This window comes from Equus przewalskii, chromosome 14, assembly GCF_037783145.1.
Source record: "Equus przewalskii isolate Varuska chromosome 14, EquPr2, whole genome shotgun sequence".
NCBI lineage: Eukaryota > Metazoa > Chordata > Mammalia > Perissodactyla > Equidae > Equus > Equus przewalskii.
In genome coordinates, this window is record NC_091844.1 from 66,789,886 (window position 1) to 66,810,449 (window position 20,564).

Here is a 20,564-nt window from a genome sequence, read left to right on the forward strand (position 1 = left end):
GTCCTTGCCTTGATCTTGATCTTGATCTTGACTGCTAGGACGAAGTCCCCCCCATGCCCAGCAAAGCCCCCCCCCCACCCCCCCACCCCCCCACCCCCCCCCCCCCCCCCGCCGCAGTCAGTGCTCCAGGGAGGACACCCCTCCTCCCACTCTGCAGCGGGAGAACAGTGCCTTCCAGGGGCCAGCACCAGTTCCTTAGAAGCATTTTATTTCCCAGCTTCCAAGAAGGCATGACTGACAGGTAGAGAATTGATCCACAAAATTAAAGCCATAAAATGAATTTGACACTTTACTTTTGAGAACGAGCGTTGTCTCTCTGCGCTTTGATCCTGTGTGCTGAGTGTTTGGAACAGGGAGGCGGTGGGGTGAGTTTTCATTTGCATTTCCCTGCACTTGGCATTGATAAGGGGTTTGGAGAAAACATTGTCTTGGGCTGTCTTGAGGAACAGGGCTGGACGGGGGTGCGTTTTTCCTTCTGTGTGAGGAAGAAAGGGACAGAGGTGACTAGTCCAGGGAACCACAGAGACCAAGTCACAACACCAGGTCAAGAACTGAGAAGATGATCTGAAGCTACACTGGGTCCGGACGACCAGGGCCGCAGCTGCCTTAGTCTTTGATTTTAGCTGGAGTCAGGTTGGGACGGGGTGTTAGTTTCCTGTGGCTGCTGTAACAAACTACCACAAATTTGGCAGCTTAAAACAACACACAGTTATTCTCTGAGCGTTCTGAAGGCTGCAAGTCCCAAGTCAGTTTCACTGGCCTAGGGCATGTTGTGGGCAGGGCTGGCTCCTTCTGGAGGCTAAAGGGGGAATCTGCCTCCTTGCCTTTTCTGGCTTCTAGAGGCCGCCCGCATTCCTTGGCTCGTGACTCTTTCCTCATATTACTCCAGACTCCTGCTTCCATCATCACATCTCCTGTTTCTTACTTTGACTTTCCTCCTTCCCTCTTATAACCCAAGATAATCTTCTCATCTAAAGACCCTCACCTTAATCACATCAGTAAAGCCCATTTTACCACAAAAAGTAACATGTTCGCAGGATTAGGGTGTGGCTATTCGGGGGGCGGGGGGCGGGGGCGCTTTTATTCAGCCTACCACAGACAGGTAACCCAATGCACAGGCTTTCCATGAACCCTCTTAGGGGCAGGCACTGGCCAGGGCTAGGGAACACACAGAGGCTCAAACCACTTGCTGAATTCCATGAGAACATGTACATGAGTTCTGGAACGAGGTTACATGGAACCAACGCCAGACAAGACTGGAGCACAGGGGTTGTGGGGAGAGAAACAGACAAGTGAGACAGGAGAGGAAATTGGGGCCCAAATCACAGAGCACCTTGAAGAGCAGGTTAAAGAGTTTGCATGTGATTCCCTGAAGGAAGCAGGGCCTGCGCTTCCCGTGCCTGGGAGTCACAGAGAATGCGCAGCCAGGCTGGAGGCCCGTCTGACAATGTTGTGTGGCCATCTGCCCACAGCTGACAAATTGAGCCTCATCTGGACCAGCCTGTGAACGAGGGCCCAAGGCCACCTCCAGTGCCCTCTTTCCGTGAGATGGAGAAGGCAGCTTTGCAGTCTGACAGGCTGGGTCTGAATCCTACTTACTAGCTGTGTGACCTTAGGCAAGTCACTTAACCTCTCTGACTCAGTTTCCCACTTAGGAAATGGTCACTGTTAAGACTTGCCTAGCTTCTTTACAAGGCCAGATGTGCTGAGCTACACAGAGGGATTCTAGAAGTAAACAGGCTGGACTTGATGTTAGTTTCAGTGCTCCTGGCAACAGTCCAATGAACCAAAAAATTCATGGAATTTTAGATATTAAATCACCTAACCTGGAGCGTCCCACCTCACAATCAGCTGGGAGGTTTGATTACAGTAAAATTTAGTAGAGGGGAGTCTAATTTCACTGCCAGGTTTAGAGAAGCCCACCCCTTATGTGAGGCTCAGAGAGACTGTGAGACTTGTCCAAGTGGGGGTCCTGGTTTATCCTCCCCACCACCCAGCATTGAGGTGGGTGGGATGGGGGTGGGGAGACTGTTGAGGTACCAGCTACCATCAGGATGGAACAAGAAAAGAGAACAGAGTGCAAGGCAGCCAGACTTGGGGGGTCGACCCAGGTGGGCCCTGCCTGCTCATCTCCACAGGAGCCAGAGGCTCCCTCATCCCATATGATCCAAGAGCTGGGTGGCAGGAGGCACATTCAGAAGCACCAGCCAGGCCCTTGCTAGGTGGTCCCCAGACAAAGTCCCCCATACAGTAGGGCAGGCTAGGCCAGGCCAGCCTTCTCCCGGAATCCTGGCTCTCTGGGGTCACAGGTTAATTAATTATCAGAATGCATTGTTCTTGATACAGAAAGGAATAACTGCTGATATGTTCGTTATAAACTGCCCCCTCTCCCTTCATTCACTGGGTAATATGAGTTACCTAAGAATTTCAGAACTGGAATGGACCTTAGAAATATCACCACAATCCCTCCTTTTGTAGACAGGGAGACAGGGGGCCAGACAGAGCAGGGACAGGGTCAGCATCACACAGCCAGTCATGGAGGAGCTGGTCCAGGGCCCAGGGCCCTGGCTTTCACAATGGTGTTCTTCGCATTCCACGACAGAAAGTACTGCATGTTTCTAGAATCACTCCAGTGGCAGAATCTGGGATCAAGAACATGGGGGAGACACACGGAACCGCATATGCCCCAAATTCAACTTTGAGGGTAGAGCTGTCTGTATGCAGATGAGACTCCACCTGCAGGCTGTCCATCTAGCACATTGAAGCCATGGCTTTGAGGATGCCAGAGTATTGCGGGAACATGGACCAAACCTTGGGCCACTCTGCTACTCAACATCACTAGAAAGTGAGACTCCCAGGAGACTGGGGGTGTTAGGGGCTTTGACTTCCTCTCAGCTTCCTGGTGTGTGTCCTAGGTGTGGCCAGACTGAGATGCAGGTGGCTCAGTCAGCCTTTGGATGTGACTGGCAGGACAGAGTGATGCTCTCCCTGCAGCCTTCCCACAGGGCCACCCAAACTGACCAGGGCCATGTGTTTCTGTGTGCTCTCCAGGAACGTCCCCAGGCTCCAAGATGGCCTTGCAGAGTTCCTTCACTTGCTGGAACGGGACAGTCCTCCAGCTTGGGCAGGCCTGCGACTTCCACCGGGACTGCAACCAGGGAGAAGACGAGGGTCAGCTGTGCAGTGAGTAGATGGGGGCTTCCCCCCGCAACCCTACCCTCTATGCCCATATCCCCTTCCTGCCCTCATCACCCCAGGCACTGGAGCTTGGACAGCCTTCATTATGCCCAATGTCACTTGTGTCCTCTCAGTGGCAACTTTAAAAAGCTACGCAGTCTTCAAGAGACAGAGTTAAGATCTATGCTCTAGAAACAGCATATAAGTTGAGAATCAAGCAAATCTCGCAAGCTATGCTCTCAGCATCCTCATGGCACAGAGTGAATGTGCAAGCTAAAGCTCAGCTCTGTAACACGGCGTTAGGAGCCCTCAACGCCCATTCTTCCCTCACTTTTCCAGTTTTATCTTTCATCACCCACCTGCCTCTCTTGTCCTCCCAGTCTTCCATGGAGTCCAGCTCCAGCCATATCAAACCATTCTCAGCTCCCTCATGCCTCCATGGCTTTGCTCGTGCCACCATCCCTTGCCCAAAATGCTCTCTCCCTTCTAGAGTCACATTTGTTCCTCCAAGACTCATCTCAAGAGTCAGTTCTTCTGGGAAGTCTCCTCTGACCATCCCCCACAAGCACAGTTGGTTCTTCTTCCTCTGGACCCCCCATAACATCCATTATTTTTTATTAACAGCTTTTTGAGATATAATTCATATACCATATGGTTCACCCATTTAAAGTATACAATTCAGTGTTTTTGAGCATAGTCACAGGGTTGTGCAAACATCACCGCAATCTAACTTTAGATCAATTTTATCATCGCCAAAAGAAACCCCTAGCAATCTCTTGTCATTTCCCTCAGGCCCTCCCCCACATCCCCACCCCCACTAGCCCTAAGCAACCACTAATCTTCTTTCTGTTTCTACAGATTTACTTATGTGGGCTGCTGGGCATTTCATATAAATGGAATCATACAAAATGTAGTCTTTTATAATTAACATCTTTCACTTAGCGTGACGTTTTCAAGGTCCATCTGTGTTGCAGCATGTGTCAGTACTTCATTCCTTTGTATCATCAAATCATATTTCTTTGTATGGATATAACATATTTTGTTTATCCATTCATCGATTGATGGGCATTTGAGTTGTTTCCACTTTTTGGCTATTATGAATAATGCTGCTGTGAACATTTGTGTACAAGTTTTTGTGTGGACATATGTTTTCATTTCTCTTGAGTATATACTTAGGAGTAGAATTGCTGGATCATACGCTAACTCTAAATTTAACATTTTGCGGAACTTCCAAACTGTTTTCCAAAGTGACTGTACATCTTACATCCCCACCAGTAATGGATAAGGATTCCACTTGCTCCACATTCTCATCAATACTTATTATTATTTGTCTTTTTACTTTAGCCATCCTAGGGGGTGTGCATCCATTACATTTTATGGAGATGGTTTCCATGTGTCTCTCCCTCTCTGTGGACAGACTGGGTCTGGTACTCTTCCTCACATCAATATCTTCCCCCAGTCAATATCTCAAATGATTCCTGGCACAGTGTAGTGCTCACTGACTCTTTGTTGATTAAAATGGGTAAGTGAGGAGGGAAACTCGGCCTCTGTGGAGGAAAACAAATTGCTGAGGTCTCCCTGGTGGATAGGGGCAGAGTCAGACTCCTAGCCCAGTGCTCCCACCATTGAAGACAATGTTCCAGCAGCTGCCTGGCCAGGAGGAAACACTCAAAGGTTTTACATTTTTGTCAGGTAAACCACACACTTACAGAACACATATAATGTGAGCTAGAAAACATGCTAGATCCTGGAGCAGAGACGAAGAACACAGCACCTGCCCTCAAGATGCTGAAAATCCAGCGCAGGGGCGGGGAGTGAAACGAGGGAGCTGCAACTGGGCCAGGAAACAGCAGAGGCGCCTGGGGTGCCGTGAGGCCAGACACGGGGGCAAGTGCCTCATCCCACAGACACACTGGCCCCAAGACCCCATGGCCTGCAAGATAATTCTACCAAGTTAACAGTGTCCCCCAGGTCATCTGGAGGACAGATTAGCCCTTGGGGGGAAAAAGTGTTTATTCATTCTCTTTTAAATAAAGCAATAAAAAAATCCATTTGTCAATTTGAAAAACTTCCTTTTTATACAAAAGTTTCCAGGAAAGTTTTCCGATAATGAGGGAATTGTGGTTGTTTGGATAAAAGTGAGTAAGGAGCTGCAGGTAAGCCCTGTGCTTATCCCACACTGTCTTGCTCCTGGCCTTTCTCAGAGAGCTCTTCCTGTACACTTGGGCCAAAATGAATCCAGCCTGCACATGTTGCCCAGGCAGGGGCCTGTGTGTGTCTCTGTAGTTATTTGTGTCTGCCGTATTTCCAGCAGTGCCTCTGAGCTATGTGATTTTGCTTTTGCCTTTTTAAAGTTTTCTAATACCCACTTCCCAGCTGGGACACAGGTCAGACAGGCCACGCCCTAATTTACAATAGGGAAAATAAAAGCACAGAGAAGGTAATTGACTTGTTCAGGGTCACACAGCATGTCAGGAACAGAGCCGTGATTAGATCATTGAGCCTGCAGGATGCAGCCCATTACTGTGGGCTCAGGGCATTTTCCCACCACTCTGGGCTTGCCATTAACAGGTTTCCAGGGCCAACTCCAAGCTTGAGGGCAGGCTGGCTCTGGCACAGAGGGCAGGCACCTGGGGCCCATGGCCTTTCCAGCCACACTTGAAAGGCTGTTTGGACTAACTGTCAGAATGACAGCTCCACACTGGAGAAAATAACCCCACTGTGTTGAACACAAATCAGTTGCTGGGAAGAGAAGTTCAATTCAGAAGGAGAGTTATTCTGATCTTGTCCTTCTGATCTTGGCAGTACTCTTAGCAAACACACTTTTCCATATTTGTGTGCCCATTTCTCTCTGGCATTTTTGCTGTTTTCCCTGTCACAGTGACTGATGTTGATTCTGGAAATCATCCCCAAGAAGAGAAGAACAACAACAATGATAATAATACTGGCTAACATTTATTGAGCATTTACTGTGTGGCAGGAGCTGCTGCAAACCCTGTTCCTGTATTAACTTACTTCATCCTCACAGCTGTCCTAGGTGATGCTCTTAGACCCATTGTAGAGATGAGGAACCTGAAATCCATGGTCGAACTGCTAGCCAGTGGCTGAGCAGTGATTCAGACTCAGTCTGACTCCAAAGCCCACGCTCTGAACAACTGCAGGCCAGACTCATTTGTTTTATGAGTTTCCAGTGGTTGGTTGTGCCAGGCACAACCCTAGCTATATATCTACCCAGGGAGAAGGAGCCAGGAAAAGTCAGGGAAGAGCCAGGGCTCTGCCACCACCTTTCTTGGGTGGGGGTTTCGGAAGCAGATTATTTGTCTCCACCCTCTGGGCCTGAGTTTCCTCATCTATGAGTTGGAAGATGATACCCACTGATGTGTTGATGATGTGTTGATGACCATGATGCATTTAGGACAATGCTCTTGACCTCACCTGGTCCTTCCCAACTAGTCTGGAACCTGGTAGAATGTTTTCTCTGAGCAGGCAGTCACCCCAAGCCCTGTTTGGGATATCCAGTCTTCTAAGGAACCCCAGTGAGGGTCACTAATCTTGGGCCAGGATAGTCAACCAAGCCCTGGCATGGTGGGAAAGAGTAGGATGTATCATGTCAACTCCAAGCCTCAACTCCCCACACCTGCCCCAGAGGGAATTCCCCACACTCTCTGGAACTTCACTGAGATTATCAGACTCAACCTGGAGCAATGTTTCTGGCCGGGGCAAGTGGGTGGCCTGAAATGGAAGTGACAGTGCCCTTGCCCTTCTCCATCCAGTCCTGAATGTGTCCATGCACAACCCATCCTCCCAAACCCACACAGCACACACCATCCTCCCTCCCTCTCTGACGCAGCCACACTGCATTTCCAGTTAAGCACTGCCAATCTCGCTGAGACATCCCAGGTTGATGTAACCCATCGAAGGGTGGCTTTAAGATTCCCTGTGTGTTGAGCAACAGCTTCAGGGGCATGCAGGTCCCCAGGAAAGGGTCAGGTGTCTCCACTTCATCCCCCGGATGGGTCATTGACTCACTGGGTATTGTGGGCAGCTCGCTTCCCCTCCCTGAACTCAATAATCTCATTGGTTTGGTGAGGATACTCTTCCTGCCAGGCAGAAACAGTTTTTTAAAAGTTTATTGTAAAATAAAACATGTTAGTTGTAAAATACTTGGGAAATCTAGAAAAGTACTCAGGAGAAAATAACTATTGCCCATAATCCTTCCTCTCAGACATTCAGAGATAACCATAATATTTTGATGTATTTTTTCTAGCATTTTCTCCCTTGACTCTATATTTTCAAGGAAATGTATAACACATATTTATCAAAAATGTTAACAGAGTTGTCACACAGGAAGGAAAAGAAGTAGTGTCATTTGGCCTGGAGTTTATACTTGGCAGCTCCAGCGGCTGCTGCCGAGGTCACATTTCCATGACTCTACCAATTTGTCTCTCTTAGAGTGGAATCAGGTGTCATAATTGCCAAATGTTGCGGGATTGATTGACCCACACACAGCCCGATTTGGCCATCCAGCCAATGAAATAACTGGCTGCAGCCCAAGAAGAGAGTTGGTTAGAGCCGTGCTTATCAGATGTTAAGGTACATAAGAATCACCTGGAGAGCTTTAAAAATGTAGATTCTGACTCAATAGGTGGTAGCAGGATGAAGGACCCAAGAGTGTGCACTTCTAACAGTTTCACAGGTGATGCGGATGTAGTTGGTTCCTGGACCACATTTTGAGTGGCAAGGGGTTAGAGGACTGAACCCACTCCCATTTCATTCAGAAAATAAGTATTGAGGTCCTACCATGTACCAAGCACGGAGAAGGTGATGATCAAAGGAGTTGACATTAGACCCAACTCTGTGTACCAACGTGCTCAACAATTGATCCTAGCAGCAATTTCCCAAATCTGGCCTGATCCACCAAGAGTCTTTGTTCTAGCACTTACCCCACCAGCTTCCTCAGGACTGACTGGCTTTTTGCTGAGCACTGATGTGCTTACAATAGTGGAAATCCTCTCAGCAAGCCCCTCCCGCTGCAAAGGTTTTAGTTGTCACATGAATTGTCAGTTGACCTAACTATGTTGCCTACCTCCTCTCCCTTTATTCAACCAGCCAAAAAGAAAGGGGCTTCTAAACTCAGCTCACCCTGGATCCTATGCCAAGCTAGGACAACGATGGGCTTCCAGAAGGTGGAAAATGCCAATGGCTTTCCTCCTTCCTGTCCCGGTGGAAGGCATAGGCAGAGCTACTGCAGGCATTTCCAGAGAGGCAGCAGAGGGACCTGTCTCTGCACCTAGGGCAGTGTTGGCTGTTTCAGGCCATCCCCTGATGAATTCCCCTGCCCCAGATGTGAATGATAATTAACAATGCCACCACTGCTCTGTGTTTACTCAACTCTGTCTGTTTACAACGTGTTCCATGCTCTCTCTTATTTTCTCCTCAAAACAGCCCTGTGAAACAGACACTAACATTACCCCATTTTACAGATGAGGGAGCTGAGGCTCTGAGGAAACAAGTGACTTGCCCAAGATCACACAGCAGAAAGCGGTGAGGCTAGGACTAGAGCCCAGGCGTCTTGATTCCCTGCTGCTGAGGTACCAACACCCATAAGTCAGGCTAGGTTCTCTGCCTCCACCCCCTAAAAGGAAAGGAAAAGGAAGGGGTGATGTGCCATGCAGGCCTCAGCTCAGCCCTGCCCTCTCCTTCAACCAGGAGTCCATCACCTGCTGGAACCTTCCATCGGGGTCCCCGGTTTAAAGCACGCTCGTGAAGGACACTTCGTGGAAGGTCACTTCCAGCTTCCAGTTAGTTTTTGCAAAAGAAGTGGATGTGGGATCCCTTCAGGGGGGCATAAAAAATAAAACAGAAAGATCTTAGCTTTTGGATTTTTAATCAGAGGAACGTGCAGGGCTTGGGGGGAAAATGATTTCTTCAGGGGGGTATAAATGGGAAGAGATGCTCAAAGTCAGTGACAGCTGGTTTTAATTTATAATTCTGCCTCTGTGTGAAATGCACAGAGAATCAGGGGGAAATGAGTAATAATTCACTAAGGTGCTGTCACAGCCAGGAAGCATTAGGGCCCTCTTTGTCAGCCTGCTGCTGCCAAGAAGCCTGAGACAGAGGAAGGACATGGAGAGCGGTGGGTCCAGCTGGAGAACGCCTTTCCCCCAGCAGAGATGTGGCCCTGCGGCTCTCTACAGGCTGGCCGGGGCTGTGGGTGCCATCACAATAGCCTGGAGAGGCTGCGCCTTCCCAGCAGCCCTTCTCAGAGTAAGCTGGGGATGCGAGCTCTCCCCAACCCTCTTCTCCTTCCCTCCTCCTTCTGGGGGAAGTTGGGAAATATATGGTCCTTAAAGCTGACTGTGGCCTTTTCAGTGGGACCTGAGGTCAATCTAATGTAGAGAAAAGGATAACAGAGCCCTTTATGCTGAGCCAACAGATGATATAAAGAGGCCTCAGGGACTGGGATGGTTGGTCAGGATAGGCTGGGTTATGCTGCCCTAATAAGCCGTCCTAAAATTTCAAGGGCTTAACAAAACATTTACAGTACCTTTCCACCGAAAGTTGGGGTGGGAGGGGCCTCTGCTCCACAGGGTCTCTCAGCGACTCAGGCTGGCAGGGCCTCCACCATCATACAGCAGCACCCCCTGAAATGAGAACTCCCCTTGGCCCCTTCAGCAGGGGAAGAGAGACTGAGAACTACACGAGGGCTTTTCAGTCTCCATCCAGGGGAGACGCACGTCACCTCCACTCACATTTCATTGGCCAGAACTACTCATGTGGCTTCCCTTAACTGCAAGGGGGTTGGAAAATAAAGGGGAGCAAACAGGGGTGATTTGAGGGACCCAAAACAACTCCAGGCCAACACTACCACTGGCACCACCACATTCTTGTCAATGTGTCGACCGTTAGAAATGTATTCTAGTGAGTTACATGTTGGCTTCTCCCAGGGTCACTTTCATGGTGGATCAGCATAAAGAGCACATAATTTAGAAGCTAGAAGATCCAGGTTCAAGTCCCAGCTAGGTTACCTGTTGGCTGTATGACTTTGGTCAGGTTGCTTAACATCTCTGAGCCTCTGCTTTGTCGTATATAAAATGGGTCAACTATACGGATTCTGTGGAGTTACTACTGTTTTATTTTCTAAAGATCAGAAAATCATAAACCAGCACATACACAAGTTAGAGATTGAGGCTTCTCTTCATTATGATCAGTTTCATTAGACATCAAGGGTCTGGCTGGAGAGCTGTTCCTAATAACAGTAATTTGGTCACGCCTGGCTAATTTTACTTGACGTTGGCCTATTTGCCTTTAGCAGTCCTGGAAATGACCGTGCCCCTGTCTTCTCCCTGCAGGTAAACTGCCTGCTGGTTTTTACTGCAACTTCGAGGATGGCTTCTGTGGCTGGACCCAAGGTGCAGTCTCGCCCCACAGGCCCCGATGGCAGGTCAGGACCCTAAAGGATGCCTGGTTCCCGGACCACCAAGGTACTGCCACTCTCTTCCCTTCCCGCTGGTGCGCACCTGGATAGAGAGTTAGGGCTCCACCCCAGGGCAGCTGCACCTCCCCTCACCCTGCAAGGCAAGCCCAGGAGGCTGCCCAGAGCTTGCCCTGGGGTGCTCACATACAATTCCCTCTTCTGTCCTGCCTGGGTTTTAGAATGATTGAATCAGGCCAAGGTAGATGTCACCTTTTGTCCCTTAAAATGAGAACTTTGATGAAGGATTAGCTGCAAGATAAGAAAAACAGAAACAATAATAATAATCCATTCACTCAGCAAGTGTTTGCTGGGAACCTACTCTATGTCTGGCACATAATTCATGAAGAGGTAAGGAAAATGTAGCCCTCTTTATGACTGGGGAGACTGAGACACAGGGAGACCTGCTGTCATTGGCCCCAGGGCTGTGCCTGGGAACCTTGCCCCACACCTGGGCCATTCCATACAGCCCAGGCTCCTCAGCCATGCCCCACCCCCACCCCCAGCTCAAGCAGGCAACTCCTGCCCTGCTCACGCCAGAGCCCATCCTCCCACTACCCCTGCCCCACTGCCAGAGGGGCCGAGGGCCTCCACACACCCAGAAAATGGCCACTCACCAGGCTGAGCTGACTCCTCACCTTGAAACAAAGGCCCTGGCCTGGGGTTAGAGGGGTCTGTGAGGCCAGCACAGCTCTGAGAGTCAGGCTGCTGGAGAGGCCAGACCATCCAGCCATGTACCCGGCCTTGGGCTGTGCCGGATGCCTAGGTCTGGGCAGGCCCTGGGGCCCCCCTTCCTGCAGGATGGAGCTAGAGGGTCTCTCTCCCCTTCCCTTCCCTGCATTTGCCTGCTTTTTGTGGGGCTAGAGACCCTCATACCAAAATCCCTCTCTTTTCAAGCAAAGATCACACATCCTATGGATTCTTTTAAGAATTAATAATAATACTAATAAAAGTGTGAGTGAGGACAAAATCCAGATCGACCACTGAGGATCCCAGAGCAGCGTAATTCCGTCCCTGGTCCTCAGAACCAGCTGCATCTGAGTGCGTTGGCTTTCAGCCCCATTAGAAAGAAGCCTGAGTTATGCAGCCACAGGAGAGTTCTGCAGGCCCTCACCAGATGTGGAAGCCCCAGGGCTCCTGCTTCTCCTCCCAGCCTCCCCCTAACCCTCTCTCCACCCTCCCCCACCCCCGCCACTGCATCATCCTCAGCACCTTGTCAGTAGGAGCAGAGAAGAGAAGCAGAGCTCAAAGCTAGCCGTGAAATGTGGAAAGAGTAGAAAAGAGTGAAGGTGGTAGAGAACACCGGAGAGCAAAGAGCTGGCATGACTGGAAATGGGGAGGGGTAGCCAGTGTGCTTCAGGCTCCTCAGCCATGCCCCACCCCCACCCCCAGTTCAAACTGGTACCTCCTGCCCTCCTCACGCCAGAACACATCCTCCCACTGCCCCTGCTCAACTGCCAGAGGGGCCGAGGGCCTCCACACACCCAGGAGATGGCCACTGGTTGATGTCTGAAGCCCAGTGTGCTTCAGGCTGCTCCTGGGCTACAGGCTAAAGCTGGTGACCTTGGGAGATCAAGGATGCCACAGCCCAGACATATGGTGCTGGGATATCCCAGGCCATTTGAAATGAGACCTTTGCGTGAGCCAAGTTTTATTGACAGTGGCTAGTAGGCGGTCTTATCCACAGTAGGCAGCAGAATCCAGCATCCTCAAAGATGTTCCTAGGCTAGAGAAGAACGGTACAGAGTCCATTAACCCTGCATCCTGGGTTCCTGCAGTGCATGATGGGGGTGCATTTTTGACTCTTCCTCTCTTGCCCCAGGCCACGCCCTGTTGCTCAGCACCACGGACGTCCCCACTTCTGAAAGTGCTACGGTGACCAGTGCTACGTTTCCTGCACCCATGAAGAGTTCTCCATGTGAGGCAAGTCCCCTTGTTCCTCTAGTTCTCTGACTTCTCCTCCCACCACTCACCTTGGGCACTTTCAGATGGACCCAACCTTCTGAGCAAAGTACCCTGGATGGTCGGGCTGCTTGTTCTCCTGGAGGGGGGACAGGAGGGCCATCTTTGCTGTCTTCCAGGCAGAGTACCCACCAACATGGTACCATCCCACCTACAGAGAATCTCACCTTAAACACTCAGACTCAGCCACACTGAACTATTTGCAATAGGAGCTAGATTTAAGCAAACCCAGAAAATAGTTTCAAGGCGTAACAGGGGAAGGTAATAGTGATTTACAAGAGACTTTCCACAGAATCCTTCTTAAAATATCAAGCTCTTGTAATACATTTTAAATTTTAAAGAACGTCACATTTTGATTTGCATAAATTTCACTAAGCCATCCACGGCATTCGGTGAGATATCTCCAAAGCTGCTTACCCAAATGGTTGCTCTAGCTGTTCCTCTTTAGTGTGAGGACTGAGGGACTGCTGCTATGTTTCTTAGCCTAAGGTCATAGTCTCTAGGGAGTGAGAAATGTGCTTAAACCCCAACATGGCCCAGTGATTAAGCTCGTGGACTCTGGAATCAACTACCCAAGTCCAGGCCAGGTTCCCCCACTGATTGGCTATACAATTTGTTTGGGCAGTTAATAACCTCTCAGGACCTCAATTTCCCCCCCTGGAAAGTGGAGACAATAAGAATTCCTACCCCAAGGAGGTGAGGATTAAACAGGTTAATATGTGTAAAGGGCTTATCACAGCGTCTGGCACGGAGTAGGCACTACTGTAGTTAGCCAGCAGTGCCTGGCACCCTGTATCAACATACGAAAGCAGAAGGGAGGATATGAGGACCAGCCAAAACTCAGACTCTGCACTCTCAGAGGGCTGGGCCACGCCTGTGCTGCTTTGCATCTCCCCATGGCACTGCATCAACATCTTGCAAGTAGTAGAAAGCCAACACATAGGTTAGATCTGGCCAGTCCTCTCTTTCTGGAAACTCACAGGAGAAATTCCTTTCTGGCTTCGTTTTAAGGATAGCTATCTGCCCTCTGAGCAATTTCTTTTCTTTCATGTTGTGGACAGTATGAAACTGACTGGATTCGCTTCCCCTTCGCTGCCTGGTAGAAACCCCGGGAGGGGGGCTTTGACCAGCAAAGGTGCAGAAACAGGCTTTCCCTGCTAAGGGGCGCAGGCCAATTCAAGCCCTTCAGGCTCTTTGTGAGTAAAAACTCACAGATGTAAATAAGAATGGAAAAGATGTATCAATGAATTTTTTTTAATCAGAAGAATGGCCAAATTAAATCTGAGTCTCCCCTTTTGGTAAGCAAATCAGGGTTCAAGATGTGCCGTTTGTAGCAGCCTCACTCCTGGTTCCATTTTCTAACTCAACATTGGCCCCGTCTTTCTGACCCTCTTCTAGTTTATCTGAATGGATTTTATGTATCTCTGTGAGCCACCTTAAATCCTTTTTGGAAGAAGTCAGGGCACAAATAAATAGATTCATTACATTAAATTGTATTTGAGAAACCACGCTGTCTGATGCAGATGGTGGAATTGCACAGTCATCGCTGATATTTCTCAGGTGCCTCAGAGCAGGCACCTAGAAAGGAAGGCTTCTCAACGAAAATCTAAATGAGGAGAGAGGGTTGGCCCAGCTGAGAGGTTTGGGGGTTGGGGGGGGATCCTTAAAAGCATTTGATCTTTAAATTTACTCTTCACTGGATTTAATATGAGCCTAATTTCAGGAAAAGAAATGTCAAGGTAAAAATGATATTTTTCTAATACTTCATCATTTCTCTAATAACCTTTGGGTTGATCAATAGCTTACAAAGGTGTTGTGCTTTACTGGCCTGTTTTATTTTTCCTCCAGTGCAATTTGCTCTGGGCTATTTCTGCTATTTCCTGCCCTTTTCCAGAACTTGGCTCGGCAGGAGTGATGAAGGAAAGGCAGTGAGTCCGTTCCACTCTCAGCTCACAGCAATTTCACATTCAGGTTTTCAGACCATTCATCTAATGCCGATGGGTCTTTGAATTCCCAGTGTTGGGGGAAATGTTTCCATCAGAAAAATAAACAACCAAAATAGAAATATGCATTTCCAGGTTTGTAAGCCAGCCATTTATTTCATTGAGATCCTAAATGCAGAAGGCAGGAAGTTGATTTCCTTCTCCCAGGTTGGCTGAGCGTCGGTGACAGGGAAATGGATGTTGTGTTGCTATGTGAGACTGTGTGAGGTTAACTTAGGGCCTTCAAACCCCACCAACCTTAAAGACGCCCAAGTGCAGGAAGGTGGACACTAGACAGAACCGTGGGTAAAGGTCTCTGATGAGGGTCAGGCCCGTAGGGACTGGTGGCTGGCCAAGCTGAGCTCCAGGGCTAACACCCACCACCGAGTGTCTTCTCTACACCCAGACCAGTCCTGGTCCATGGGACCTCTAGGAAGTTGAAATAATTGCAGAATATCTCAAAATGGTTCCTCAAGAAACCCTACAATCGTCAGTTTATCTGACGATTCCCATAGTGGATTCCCATAGGGGAACTGGTGTCACCTTTGATGCATTTCCTTGAAAATTTAGCTACAACCTAACTAGTAGGTCTGTGCTTCTCCAGTTGCAGTCGCTTGGAAAATGTAACAAATGCAGGTTCTTGGGCCCCACCCCAGATATCCTGGATGACATTACTGAGTGGGGCCCAGGGAATCTGCATTTTAAACTCCATCCTCCATGATTTGGATACAGAATGTAACTTGAGAGTAATTAGCCATAGGTGTACTTGCCAATTGTGACCGAAATTCATTCTGAGCCCATGCTGAGAGCTTTCCTCCATTACCTGTGGTCCCAAATAGTGTGATGTAACTTACTTTTAGAAAGATGAGTAAGAGAAGAGGTTAGAACTGACGGGGTGGGAGAAGAGGCAGAGGAGACAGAAAGGACTGGGAGAGCACCCTCAGAGCCCACATGGAGCCAGGTCAAATGCCCAGTGACAATGGAGACATGGCCAGGGTGAGCCTTTGCGCCAGTCAGCTTCCAGGGCATTACAGAAGTATGCTAACCTCAGCCTCCTCCCTCTAGGCTCCTGCTTCCACCAAAGACCAGCTGCCTCTCCCTGGCTGGCCGCAGTGCAGGCACTGCCTCTTCCATCGCTCTGCACAGTTGCATATGGGGCATGAATATTTAAAGACCTCTGCCTGGCCCAGCCACAAACCAGAGCGGGTGTTGTGGGGTTTAGTTAATGCCCCCTCCTCCCTACAAGCTATTCTCTGTGGGAAACCGGGGAAGCCACTACAATATATTCAGATTTTATTTTATTTTTATTCTTATTTTGCTGAGCTCCAGTTCAAATAATTACAGTTGCCACCGGGGAGGGGAGCCTCGCGGTGGCTTTCATGTGTTCACTTGCTGTCAGACCTGCTCTGCTCGCGGCTGCCTCGGCTGGGAGACACACTCGGATGTGTCTAGCATTGCAGCTGCTGGTGATAAAGAGCAGGGGCGAGTGGCTGGGGCCGTCTCCGCCCCTCCCCCTGCCTTTCACACATCCAGAAGCCTGAATGTCTCAACAAGCCCCGTGTGGTTTGAAATTCTATTTTATTTGAATAGCCTGCCTGTGACTAGAATAATTTAAACCATGTTCTCAGGACAGAACAAGGCCTCGGGGGAAAAAGTGGGCTTCTCTCATTTTCTTTCCCACTCCAAAGCGTAGAAGCAGTTTTCCTTCTATGAGGTGCATGGAAGGGACCCAGGAAGTGGGATGTGACCCACTTCATTGGTGGTGACACCCTAGGGCAGGTCACTTCCCAGCTGCTGGTTTTCTGACCTTGCTGGAGCTGCAGCCACCTCTGTCCTCTCCCCAGACGTGTGTACAAAGACACAGATATACAACCACACTGGGATCCTGGAACACAGCCTCAGAGGTTGCCTTGCTGCCTCTGACGCCAGCCCTGTAGGTATGAAAGGGTCGGCTTAGATTAGCTGCTGGGGGCTGCGGAAATCCGGGCAGAATGTGACCAGCAGGGCTCCTCTGTGTCGGAGGGGGCTATCTGGCCTGCCTGGAAGGAGACCTCCCCTCGGCATCATTAAAACCAGCAAATATGGCCCAGAGGGACGTGGGAGATCAGCTTAGCATCTGGACTTGTCCTCTGCCATCCCTTAAGCCCTGCTCAAAGCCCCACTGAGAAGGAGCCCCAAGGTGGCAGGCCCCGGAGACTGGAGGCCAGGGAGTTTTCCAGCAAATTGTTCTCTGGTTGATTTTGTTACAGCTTGTCAGGGTGCTGGTGTGGTTCCTGGACAAAGGGCCCATCCTTTCCTGGGGATTAGGCGGGTGGGGGGTTCTCCAGCATCTCAGTATCACTCAGAAGCAAAATAGGTAAGAGTCATGGCTGCGTTGATGGGGCTTATTCCAGCTGGCCCCGCTCCCTCCCTGTGGGCAGACAAATAGGGCTTTCAAGATAAGAAAGAAGGAGGAACTTTTATGACTGCTGTGTTTTAACAGTTTATTACACTCAGTGGCAAAATTTCTTAAGAAAAGGAGGATAAGAGTAATAGTAATTATTACAGGATGGCTTGAGGTAGAGGAGAAAACAAAAGCAGAAAGTTCTTGCTTTATCAGCCGCCACCAAACCCTTGATAAGGGGGGGCCAAGGCGGTAGAGCTAGAATCTTCTATTCAGCTCACTTTAGGGAGCAGATCCTACATGTCATAGGCTTCCGTGCCCACGATGGGATAGGGGGGCAGGTCGAGGAGCATGCTGGGCTGCCCAGGGGATGGGAGCAGCCCATCTGGGCAGAGCAGGAAAGAAATGTCGCAGAAATGCACAACCACTAAACATAAAATCAAGATCAAACTTAGACCTTATGACTCCGAGCCTCATGCTCTTTCTATCACACTGGCCTGCCCCTGCTAGCGGGGTGGGGGGAGCTGACACAGGCGACACAACAGAGGGTACCTCCTCAGCTTCAGGGGAGTCGATGTGGGCCACAAAAGCATCCCTGAGTCCTGACATTGCTCTCACCTAACCCAGAGCCCCCACCTCACCCCACCTCAGATTCTTCATCTCAGGAGGCAGGAAAGAAATACCGCCCCATTTTGTAACAGACCAGTTGCCCACTTAGTCTCTCCTCAGGCCAGGACTAGTCACTGGGTCTAATTCCTGAGCAGCTGAGGGGACAGTGCTCCTCACCTACGGACTCAAATGTTATTTGTGCCTTGTGTGAACCTTATTCTAAGCTCCCAGTGCTCTCACTTATTTCAGCAAATCAGGCAGGAAATGCTATTTCAAGAGGCCTCGTGGCCTTGATCCTGAATAGGGTTGTTGTTTCCTGGATCCAGTCCACCTTCTGTGTAGAACATGTGCCCATCTGTGGAGAAGGAAACTGCACCCTTCCTCTCTCCCTACTCACCCTTTCTCCCCTGTGTCACAGCCAACCTCTGACCAGTAGAAGAACAAGCAGTCCCTACCAGGGTCCACCTGGGAGCCTCTGCCCTAGTATGACCAAGCAATGCTGCACAAACACCTTGAGTGGCTGTAGAAACCCTCTTATAAATAGTTAGGGGCGAGTGCCAAGCTAGGGAGGATTCCAGGGTCCCATCATCCCTAGCTCCCCGCCAAAAGCCTGAGCACCTTTGCTCAGATATTTCAGGACAGGACATCTAACCCTATCTCATTGAATGCCATGGCATCCACTGCAGTGACAGAATGCTCACTGACTCTCAAGGTAGTCCAGCTCACCTTCAATAACTCCAGGCTTCAGTGCATGCCTGAATTAGGAGTAAATCCAGCTAGACTTTCCAGAGGTTGTTTTCACACTCTGTCCTCTGCACCGCCCCTCTTCCTGCTTTGGGGACCTTCTAAGAACCAGGAGCAGGACCCCAGGCTAACTGTGTGACATCCAGCTGGGTTGTCCACTCTCTGCCCAGGAAGACATAATGATCTACTGCCACTGTTACTATTATTATCTGACTTTTGTGATGATTCCAGGATCAAAGGCTAATGGAGCCTGCCCTATCCAAGCATCCTGAATCTGGAAATTTGGCCTCTGCTCTGCCCTGGATGACCCAGCAGTAGGGGGATGGGCAATACTGCCCAGCTCAATGACTGGGGTCTGAGAAAGCTAATGCTCTACCAGCAGCAGATGGGCCCCTGTCATGGCCCTCCCATCCCCACCAGCTCCTCTTCCATTCCCACTTGTGTCCCAGCAGCAGACACCTAAAGAAATGATATTGTCACCCTTTTATAAATGGGGAGAGTAAGGCTCGGGGGAGCCTGCGATCACGCGCAGCTGGCCAGCGGTGCAGCGGAGTGTCCTTAAGACACGAAAGCATCTCTTCAGGAGAACTCCTGTGAATGGAACAGTGGCAGTAAATGAGGGGACGACCGGAGAAAGGAGAGGAAGGCCAGATGAAGGGAACTGAGGCGGGTGGAGTCTGGCGAAATGACCCACAGCAGAACATCACAAGCCTGACTTTTCTTTTAAAAGCCCTTTTTGTAACTTTAAAATGAATGCCAATTATGTATTTTATTCCCTAACATCCGTGTTTGTTTGAATACAAAAACACAACTTATTACCGTCATCCCTCTATATCCACGAAATTTCAATCCACGGTTGGTTGAATCCACAGATACTGACGGCCAACTGCAGATTCTGAGGGCCGACCGTATTCCCTGTACTGGGCCGTTTTATGTGAGGGGCTTGAGCTTCTGCACATTTTGGTAACCTCAGGCAGTCCTAGAACCAATCACCCTGCAGATACCAAGGGATGACTTGACTTAATTTTGAGTGGCTAATGTTCCAGGAAGATACACCCCATTTACCCTGTGGCTTTGGGTACCCCCAGGAGGATCTAGGAGTAGGCACCCTAGTTTAAGAAGCCCAGAGAAGAGCTCCAGCCCTCACTGCCTTTCTCTGAAACCCAAATCTTCCCCAGCTTGTGTGATCTCACTCCATCCCCCGTGGTCATCATTAGGCCCCTAGATGATGCATTTTGAAGAGTATTTGCCCTGCCTTGGTCACCCCTAAAGCCAGCCTCAACTATGGCTGCCCTCCCCACCCTGTGAGTCACTCTGACTCTGAGGCTTGTATCTGAAGCCCCAAGAGGGCCTTAGCTCCGGCAGCCACTAACACCCCGGTGATGGAGACAGTAATCTCAGAAAGCCTTTGCCTGGGGCCTAAGCATGTGCTACTTCACATGGGAGGGGAAGGAGGAGGAGGCTGGAAGTGGTTCCTGAGGCATTTCCAAGTGCCTTTTCCAAAGACCCACTGGATGAGTAAGAGATTTGGGGCCCCACTTTCAGTCCCTAATGACGCCCATCCTGCACACCTATAATAACGTCACCATAATTAGAATCCCCTATACATATGTCAAAGATTGCAGCGCCTATGCACCTCCCCACAGTCACCCTGTGAGGTAAATGAAATCTTTCCTGTTCTGCAGAGGAAGAAAGAGCCTCAGAGGGCTAGGAGATGCCCCAAGGTCACAAGTTAAGGCATGTAGAAACCAGGATTCAAATCCTGGTCTCCTGACTTAATAGGTAGCTACTCAGCCACTCCCTCAGGGGAGTCAGGGGTGGCACCCTAGGATGTGAAGGGTGGGCAGCTGCCGGGTAGGGACCAGAGAGGCAGGATGAAACTTGGCTGAGCAGGCATGCAGATGCCTGGCCTGGCAGGAGAGGTGAGGGAGGGAAGAGTACAGTGGGCCTCAGTTAGGCGGTGAGCCAGCAAGTACTCATTTCAAACCCACCATGTGGCCAGCCTTGCCGGAGACAGACTGCAGGAATCTGGGATCTCTTTAGGGAATTTATTCAACAGAAAAGTTAAGAAAACTTATTTTCAGTACTACAGGTCCTGGTCTCCAAGTTACTTATAGAGTGCTCAGCTGCATTGCGTTAAAAAGCAAGCCAAGATTCCTAACTAGAGCCCTCAAACACCCTAACTCCGCACTCCTGGGAGCAAGAAACCTTCCCTTAGTCTGGGGCTGAGGGA

At 49.7% G+C, this 20,564-nt stretch overlaps 1 protein-coding gene across 2 annotated transcripts in view; it reads left to right on the forward strand.

Moving 5' to 3' along the window:
- Positions 1–20,564, forward strand: part of ALK (ALK receptor tyrosine kinase) — a 654,920-nt gene that overhangs the window by 525,647 nt on the left and 108,709 nt on the right. For both annotated transcript variants that reach the window (XM_008517365.2, XM_070572938.1), the window contains exons 6-8: positions 3,052–3,183; positions 10,530–10,661; positions 12,474–12,574. In XM_008517365.2, coding sequence (XP_008515587.1) covers positions 3,052–3,183; positions 10,530–10,661; positions 12,474–12,574 — 365 coding nt within the window. The remainder of the gene's footprint in view (positions 1–3,051; positions 3,184–10,529; positions 10,662–12,473; positions 12,575–20,564) is intronic.